Below are 9,391 nucleotides of genomic sequence, written 5' to 3'. Positions count from 1 at the left end.
GCGACGACACTGCACCGATAGTTGCGCTCGTTTATATCGATAAGGCGGTTAGTTTGCTTTGCGATTTGGTTTTCGGTATTTTCAACTTCAGTTTAATTCATTTTTAGCTTTCGACGAGCGCGGAACGTTTGCGGCAGTTTGCAGTTTCAGTTTTCGGTGAAAAATAGAACGGTTGGTTTCCAATGCATTAGCAAATTTGACAACACAAATTATTTGTGGTTTCCGGTGATTACTTTGAAATGAAAAAACCTTCGAACGACAAAAGCTGACCGTGAATATTCAGCAACCTGATTCCGATTCCGTCGCCAGCCAGAACGCGCCCCGCATAAGTAATTAAGTAATTTCCATGCCGCACGGTTGGAATCCAACAGTTCTGCCTTATTATTCGCTCATCGTAAACTGAAATTGAAATAGATAATAACAAATGACCCATTATCACTATCAGCACAAATGGCGCATCCGACAATCAAAGATAAACATCCGTATCAATGCGATCCGATGCCAAATATGTGATAAGCCAAATATGTGATAAAGGGAGTGGTATTTGCAAATAAATGTACAATAATTAGTTGTTACACATTATTGATTTATTTTAAAAGAAACTACATTAGGCTTTCGAAATGGTGATGTGTTATAGGCCAATAAAAGTAAATATCACCAGTGAATAATAAAAATGTGTAATTTAATACAATACAAGCCATTGTAAATATTACAAATAATGACAAAACACAGAAAATTTAAACAGATAAAGGTCACTCCGCAAACGTAAACATAAATAAGTGTCAAAAGCGGTGCGGATAAATATCAATAATTGCAAAATAAAACCCTTCAACTTGAGTTGAACGCCCCTTTTAACCGGAATAAAGAAGCAGCAGCTGAAGGAGAAACAGGCCAACAGCAATTTTAATTTAATTAAATTTCGTTGTTTTCTGTGTGCGTGTGTGTTGCACTTGTTGTTGCTTTTGCTGGATAATCTTCGTAATGCTTCCACCCACACCGCCGAAAGAGATAGCAATAGCGCAATTGACTTTGCCATAAATGATTTGGTTTTTTTTTCTGTTTTTAAATGCTTTTCTGTTTGTTTGTTGCTCGACGAGCGGCGAAATACGTTGGCAATTAGTGGAAAAGACAAATGTTTATTGACAAAGGCGTTGGACACTTTGATTTGCCGGGTCTATTTGGGGAAATTATTTACGATATTTATGCAAAGATTAATAATATATGTACATATGTACATACTCGTATGTACATATGGGGGTGCTGTATCTCAAAGATTTGAATGGGAAATGTGACACTTTGTGGGTGTATCGAATCATTTAAGCTGGAACTAGTCATAAAACAAATAAAATCTTAAATATCACTTTGGTTTTCGTTATAAGAAATATCAATACATTTTTTACAGTTCGTAAATAAATTTCAGAATAGAAAAAAAAAATTGTATAAATTTCAGGTTCTAATATCATAATTTTATCTAAAAAGTAGCTTTATGTTATGCATAAAAAGCCCAATAATTTCTCAATTGCGACAGCTGTTTCCAAAGTACTTGTATCTGTACAAATGTTTTAGAGATGTAGAACAAGATGGGATCAAAGTCTCTAGAAGTAAATGCAATTAACTGGCGAAAAGCAGCTGTAGCCCCTTGTTCCTCCCTCGGGCCCATTAAAACTTGGCTTTAACGCTATTCACGTTCGATTTGAATGACGCACATTGGTGGCTGAATGGGTGAAAAAGTGAAAAAAGTGCAAAATCAACAATTAATGAACTGAACAATGTTTGCCACCTGTAACGCCTGAGGGTGGTGTAAATTTCCAATTGCAAACGATGTCAAACAGAGGCGTTTTAGCGTCTGTTAATTTCCCATTTCCATTCGAGCTGAGTGGCGAGTGGCCGCAAAAAGAAGCACAAAACACAACAAAAAACATAGATATAATAATAATAGTACTGCAAAAGCAGTAAAACCGCAAGATTGCGGCTCCAATAAATGACAGTATTTTCAAGCACTTTATGTGTCGTTTATGATATAGTATTACTATTCGCTGTCATTGCTGTCCGGCGATCAAATATGCAATTAAATATAAAAATGGCAATTTAATGAACTCAAATTTGATTAACCAATCAGCCATCAGCCATCAGCAATCGGCAGTCGAAAGTCAAATTGCTCCAAATCGCTTGTCATGCGCTCCGAATTCGCCTCAAAAGCGAGCTAAGAAATACAAAATACAAAAAGATATACAAAATTCCAATCCGAGTCTGCGTAACTGTCAAATGTTGTAAAAAATCAATAACACAAATGTTAACATGCCCACAATGCTAAAAACGCAGCAAAACGCACAAAAAACGAGTCGAGCGGCCAATAAAGTTGGCAAAAACAAAAAATGATTTGAAATCAAACAAATGCTTTAAAGGCAACTCGGTTTGGGCCAATCCAAGCCCGAGATAAAGCATTTGACACTTTTGGCTAATAAAAGTTGCTAATGAGTGCGAGCAACTCGCCGACTCCGAAATGTTGATTTAGATATATATTTTTTTTTGTGCCAATCCGGCCAATCGCAGAGCATTAATAATTGGGTGTTGAGAGGGCCGTTGTGCTGCACTTATTGTGCATAAATAAATAAAAGCTTGTGTAATCCAATTAATTTGCAATACTTACGTGGACTCGCTGAGCGAGAACTTGTTAAATGGTTGAGCTATATACACAAGTTGAGATCAGGCACATCAAGAATTAAATTAAAACGAATAAAAGTTAAGAGAAGCTTCACCTAGAAATTATAAATATAAATAAAGACAGATATCCAAAGATTTTACAAGTAAAAATAAGTATAATCTTGCGTTTTCTATATTTCAAGATTTGGTTTTAAGCTTGTTATTAAAAAGTTGTAATTTTATTTAAAAAATACCTTTTTAATTCCTACATAAAGGGCTTTTTAATTATTGTTCTTCATGTTATTCCCTTCATCTTTTAGGAAGTTAGTTTGAGATTGAAGATTTTCTTTCTGAATACTCTGTTTTCCGTAACCTTTCTATGAAATTAAAGCTGGATGGATTCCTTTTCTGATTAAATATTAACTATTTATTGATGCATCAGTAACAGACATAATGTTTTAATTAACTCGAACTGCTACCTTTCGGAACCTTTTGAGTTTGCGACTCCTTTAATGAGCAGCGAAATCGGCGATTGCAGTCATGAACATCGAACATCGACATCCATTCATAGAACTGCGTTTTGCTTGTCCATTGAAACTTGCCTAAAATGAAGTGCGCTCATAAATATTTATTAAGCATTGCTAAACTGGGCACTAAGTAGTCGGTAATTTAAGCAGACATGAAAATTGTTTAGGCCAGGTCCACAGACACACACATACTTATCCGATTTGGATGCTGAATGAAGAGTGTAAATTGCAGCCACTTTGGCGAAAGAAATGAGTGGCCATCGACTGGCGAGCTTTACTGCGACTTCACTTTATAGAGGAGTATAGTGGAGTACACGGATTGCGGCCAAATCGAACACGAACTTAAGCGCCACGAACTGGGGACAACATTAATTTATGTTCGGCAAACATTTTGCCTGCCATTTAGGCGACAAAGACAAAGTAGCCTTGCCTGCAAGCGCCAAGATTCCCCCTCCAAGATTACCACCCCCCCTCAATTGGCCCCCCAATTCTATTTGTGTTCGAGCTGGAACGTGTCGGGATTATTAATTAGCCAACATTGCAGGCAAAGCCTGTAAAACATCGCGCCACATTCCCCAAAAGTGGAGATGGGGATGCAATTGGGGGCATCTCGCCGAGCTGTCGATGATCTCAGCTGTGGGAATGCCTCTTACGCTTGGGTTAGGTCAACGAAAAATGCCAAAAGGCCAGCTAGCGTTATGGGAATTACCACAGTTAATAGAAAGTAATTTTAGAATATTTTTATGATGGTTTTTATAAGAGTAAGGTGCAACAAACTCCTTAAGAACACAGGTGAAATTATTTCCAGCGAGCTTTTATTCCAGAACTAATTAAGGAGTGTTGTAGTAGAATACTTATATATATTTAAAAAGCGCACATCAAAGTATTTTAATAAACCTTTATATTTTAACAAAGGCAGAAAATATAGGTTTTTGATTTAAACATTTAAGCTAAAACCAAAACCAACCAACTAGCAAACGAATTCCGAAATGCCAACGTACTCGTATCTCCATCTCCTGAAGCCCCAATGAGTAATTAAATTGTAACTCTAGACTTTTGACCACCCATCGAGCAAACGTGGCTGAAATCAACGGCTAATTGGCGGCGATTTTCATGCCCATTAAGCGCAAACTGTCTGTCGGCCACCAGATGGATGGATTATCATACGAGTGTATGCGAAAACCGACAACAAATTGCACCAAATAACAAAGCCAAAAATCGACTGTGTACGAGGTTTCATTAGCCGCACTCGAAGCGTGAAAACGTGATAAAATTTCGGTTTTGGCTTCAACTATCTGGCCATAACTAAATCGCAGTTTGCAGTTCGCAATTTGCGAATTGCGGGCGCAGTTTGGAAATCAGTCAGTTACTTGCTTTGCCTACTCGAGAAGCTTTTGAAAATGTATTTTTTTTGGATTTTATTCTCAGGCTCACTCAATCACCGGCGACATGAACATAAATTACATTTTATTAAGTGCTAATTTCTGTTTTAATCTCGAAATGAGCAAACATTGGCTCGCTGTTCATTCCGCAGTGGCGATCAGTCAATTTACTTTGCAGCCAGATAGATAAAAGTCAGTTACAGATTGGCGCCTCAGATACAGATACGATTGCCATGGCAATTTGTGACTGCTTTGAATGCTTCTGATGGGTCAGAAGGGGAACACATAGATGAGTGAAAGGGTAATTTATTTTAACTTATAAATGAATGTTCCCAACTGGCAATTGATTTTGGCTCACTAAACGCCTAGGGTCATTGTTCAACTTCTTCTTTATAAAAAGCTGTTGGCTTGATAATTAGTGCAGCACAAACTACTTTCCAAATTTATACAATGCCACAACAGCAACACCCAGCAGCATCACCACAAATCCCAAACTCCCAAAGAGAGCTAGTGATTTGGATGTCGCTCTGACCCCCGAATCACCTATCCCAATATCCCGCTCCTCCAGAGATATATCCTCTTCACCGGGCATTATTACCCGGAAGGTGAGATGCGACAGTTCCGAGACTTCGGTGCTATTGCCGTGTGAGACGTTCCGTCGCCTCCGTTGGCCCACCGATGGCAAACAATCTTGGGCCGTCACCTGGCAATCCTCGCGTTCCAAACAGCCGGTGATGCGCATGGAAATGACCAGAACCTCTCCACTTCGCATGCCCGGGAACATAACCGCCTTGAAGTGCAGCCTCTGGCCGAGCGGTGGTTCCGAGATGGGTGGATGTGCGCAGATGGCCTGCATGGCGGGATTTAGACAGCCCCTCGAACTGACCAACTGAACCGTGTTGAGGATTTCTCCTCCTGTTGCAATCCTCTGCAGCTGAACGTCACTGAGTTTGGTGTAGTTCCAGCCTGGAAGAAGGATACAAGGCCTACCTTTCAAGACCATGGTCTTTAAACGTTAGATGACATACCATCTCCGGCCAGAACGTGTGCTCTCAGGAGGAGCTCTTCGCCCAACTGGACGGCGCCGTTGCTTTCCAGATGACGGGTGTATCCAGTGCTTCCTTTTCTCAACAGCTCCACGTGGGTGCGGAAGGCGTTTTGATCTCCTCCATGGGCGTAGCTACCTCCACTGCGGGCTTGGCTGAATAAGAGAAAAATAGTTCTTAATAGGAATTCATAGTCAAATTTCCAAAGGAAAATGTATCCTACACATCATTGGCCACGCCCATTTTCAGGGCATGCGTTTTCACGGCCACCCGCTCTTGAGCCTTGCAGTGTAGGGTTAGGATTGAATCGCCACTGGTTCTCAATCCTCTGATGGCGGGGAATCGCAGACGCAGGCAAAGATCCTGGCCACAGGTTCTCACACCACAACGCTCGAAATTCTCGCCGGAAATGTCCAAAAGCAGAAAACTTCGAGACAGCCGCAGTTCGCAACGCTTGTCCTGCTGATCATCGTTGTCCTGGTCCACAGTGGGTGCCGCTCCCAAAAAGCTGTCCAACTTGAGAACAGCCCGGAAGTAGCCCGCCGAAAGGCAACGCATGTCCTTGAGCCGGAGTCTCAGTTGATTTTGGTCCTGGCTTCCATCACTGGGCGGCAGGTAAACTGGAGCAGGAGTGGAAGCAGGCTGCTGGGGGAAAACCGGAACAGCCACTGGGGCATGATAGTCGTAGCCTGGCGAGTGTATCGTCTCCACATCCTCTCCAGGATCTTGTACAATGATGGGTCTCGAAGTGGTGGTAGTGGTTGGTGTGGAGGTGGTAATGATGCTGCCTCCAGGTTGCGGATAGTAGTAAGCTGGATAAGTCTCCTCGCTAGGAAAAGCAATGCATGATTAAATTAGCAATACATCCAATAAAGCTAATAGCGATATTAGATCTTCGGATCTGTGAGATTTGGAATGCACCTTGGTTTGGGACTTTCATAGTTGGGTCGCTCATCCACAGCTGGCGGTAGGTAGTGCTGACTCAGAGGTATAAAGTTGCCATGTCCGGATCCCTGAATCTTCACACTGCGGTTCTCAATGATCTCCGGCAGACTGAATTCGGTGGTGGCCACAGGAGGCACAGGAGCCACTGGGGCAGGAGTTATGGGAGCAGCTGGTGGGGGACCATATAGGTTCGGAGGCGAATGTGCCACCTGGAAAGGCACTTGGCCATGCAGAAAGTTCCCGTAGTGTTCCAATGGCGAAGCAAAGAAGTGCGACACATCCGCGTGGGTCTGGTGGATAGTTAACAATCCAAAAAGGGCTATGATCCGCTTGGTTGACATTTTGACCAATAACTGACTGATTGAATCGCAAGTGATATGGTTTTTATATAAGCTCCAGGTTGCGGCGTTTTGGGCGTGACTACTATGGCCTGGATTAATTTAAGGCCAAATTATTCTGGAGCCTCACACTTTCTCAGCTATCACTTTTGATGGTCGGGTCCCCCGAAAAATAATGAGCCACACGACTTTGTTGTACCCAACTGACTTTCCTTGGTCACGAATGAGTCTTGAGTGGGTCAGGTTATGTAAAGCTAATTGCGAAGTGCTCTTCGGGGAATAAGCAGCCAGTTAGCCATTGATCCGAGTTCGGTTCCAAGTTCCATCTTCGATTCACTTGCCGCACCGACCAGATTGTCCCACAAATCACTTGCCATTTGACATCTCGCTTGTGGACAACTAATGACAACAGCAGCGACACAGCAGCATTTTGGCCATATTGCGGATTTCTGATCGCTGTTAGCCAGAAGCCAATCAAACCTAACGAGCCGACAATCTGTCCATTAATGTGCCCATTTCGGGCAGGCTCAAACAAACAGTCATCGCAGAGCGTCATAATGGAAACTAAGCAGGGAAACATTGTTCTCAAATACATGTCGTCCTTGATATTAATTATAAAAAAATATACTAATTAGAACTTCTTATAATGGTTTGAAGGTGATACTGTATCCATATTCATTCAAATTTGACATCGATTTGATGTTTAAAAATTTCATAAAATATAATTAATTTTTGTCTGTGCACTTAAAACTTTTGTAAGCATTTATACACGTGGGAAGAGTTCGCTTTACTCGTAATCTGATTTCAGAGTTCATTCACTAGCTTTTGGGCCACATTTATGGGCTTTCAATCAGCTAAACATGACATTTAGTGTAGTGAGCCAATTATTTTTGATGTAAGTTGTAACTGTGGGACTGGTTTCCTTTCAGCTGGTTATGATTCCCCAGCGGAAGACTTGCCAAATTGAATGCAATTTATTAAACTAACAACACACTCTCTACCAATCTTCGTGGGGGATCGTTAGAAACTAAAACTGGATCCTCAGACAGCTTGAGTTGATATATGTGACTTAAGTCCCGCCACCTCTTGCCATACTTAGAAGCGATTTCCCTCAGGATCTCGAACGATCTCGGTAGCGAAACATGCCCGGCACCTCGTATCCCACGAATAATGATAATTTCAGCAACGGATTTCCGATGGCCACCACACAAAGTGAGCGCCTGCTGCAGGCACAGAATCGCAGAAAGTTCAGTTTTCCAGCCACACTCCATTCCGCCTCACTTTTGGAGGTGGGTGGTGGGCCCAAGGAGACCACGAGACGGAGGTTGAGCAATGTCAGCGATGCCGTCACCAGGAAACTCTCCTATACGATTGGCTGGAAGGCGGCACAGATTCCGGCGCAGGATATCATATCTCAGGTGAGTTGGTTGCCTATAAAATAGATCGCATAATCCCAACATAATCCCAACACCCGAAGGGTCGTTGCCTGTGCGGTCATTACATCAAGAGACGTCTGAGAAGATCCGGTTTGTTCAATAAAAAGCTGGGACTGCAGCGCATACGTAGCATACTGGGCTCCACCTCCATGGGCATTGTGCGAGATGTGTTTCCAGCGGTCCAAGTGGCAAGCAAACAAAGTGCTTTAATTGTTTTATAATGTTTATAATTTTACAAACCTCACCCTAGCTGGGCGATGAACTGGAGCGCATGCATCCCAGAGTTTACACCGGAGTAGCGCGTCAGATTTGCCGGAATCCGGGTGGTGAGTTCCATACTCCGGATGCAGTGAGCTTGCTTTTGGGCGCCGTGGGCCGGGAGCTCTTTCGGGTGGAGATCACCTGGAGCAAGGTGATCTCATTGTTTGCCATCGCCGGCGGGCTGTCCGTTGACTGTGTACGTCAAGGACATCCGGAATACCTGCCCAAGTTGATGGAGAGCGTTTCGGAGGTGATCGAAGATGAGCTGGTACCGTGGATTAACGAGAACGGTGGCTGGGTGAGTTACTCCGATCCTTACTAATGTGTCAAGGGTTCAATGTCACTATTTTCCGTTTCAGAGCGGCATCAACACACATGTTTTACCCACAACCAACAGCCTGAATCCTTTAGAGTGGACCACTTTGGTCATAGGCGTAGTGTTTGGCCTGATTCTAGTTTTTATGATTCTGCGATTTATATTTAACGCGATTGTACCAAAAATATACCAACGGTTTACGAATTGACCCCTAAATATTTTATTTTATTCGTTCCTAATCCCGCACTTTTTTAAAAAATTGGCAAGTGGCTAGAAAGCTTTTTGATGCTTTTTGCTAACAATTTTTTAAGGCTTGATCAGCTTTCTAGTATTACTACTTTAATTAATAAAGCTTTTATAAAAGCTTCGTGGAAAATAAACATACGATGCGGAACTGATAAGGGTAAAATCCCAGGCTAGGTGCAATTTGCAATGCATTTACTTAGCTTGGGTTGTCTGGGTTTTGTTTAAATATTTTGTGAATCTCTCAACTGATA

General features: G+C 42.1%; 2 protein-coding genes across 4 annotated transcripts; one reads left to right on the top strand and one right to left on the bottom strand.

Moving 5' to 3' along the window:
* Window positions 1-94: 94 nt before the first annotated feature.
* Window positions 95-9,110, top strand: LOC6530247 (bcl-2-related ovarian killer protein homolog B). 3 transcript variants are annotated; one of them, XM_002091148.3, is made up of 5 exons: window positions 95-171; window positions 7,811-8,299; window positions 8,359-8,505; window positions 8,568-8,876; window positions 8,938-9,110. In XM_002091148.3, the coding sequence occupies exons 2-5, from the start codon at window positions 8,024-8,026 to the stop codon at window positions 9,100-9,102; spliced, it is 897 nt and encodes a 298-aa protein (XP_002091184.2). In that variant the 5' UTR covers window positions 95-171; window positions 7,811-8,023; the 3' UTR covers window positions 9,103-9,110. The 3 variants fall into 3 exon arrangements, with proteins under 3 accessions (XP_002091184.2, XP_015051971.1, XP_039228373.1); XM_015196485.3 differs by having other exon boundaries at window positions 104-329; XM_039372439.1 differs by having other exon boundaries at window positions 154-171; window positions 7,997-8,299.
* Window positions 4,911-7,811, bottom strand: LOC6530248. The gene is made up of 4 exons (XM_002091149.4): window positions 6,520-7,811; window positions 5,822-6,427; window positions 5,581-5,753; window positions 4,911-5,518 (listed from the first exon to the last, which is right to left on the bottom strand). Exons 1-4 carry the CDS (start codon window positions 6,882-6,884, stop codon window positions 4,983-4,985), a joined length of 1,680 nt encoding a protein of 559 aa, XP_002091185.1. The 5' UTR covers window positions 6,885-7,811; the 3' UTR covers window positions 4,911-4,982.
* Window positions 9,111-9,391: the final 281 nt, after the last annotated feature.

Source organism: Drosophila yakuba, chromosome 2R (genome assembly GCF_016746365.2).
Source record: "Drosophila yakuba strain Tai18E2 chromosome 2R, Prin_Dyak_Tai18E2_2.1, whole genome shotgun sequence".
Taxonomy (NCBI): domain Eukaryota; kingdom Metazoa; phylum Arthropoda; class Insecta; order Diptera; family Drosophilidae; genus Drosophila; species Drosophila yakuba.
The sequence above is the reverse complement of the archived record's forward strand: the minus strand, read 5'-3'. Positions and strand labels throughout refer to the sequence as shown.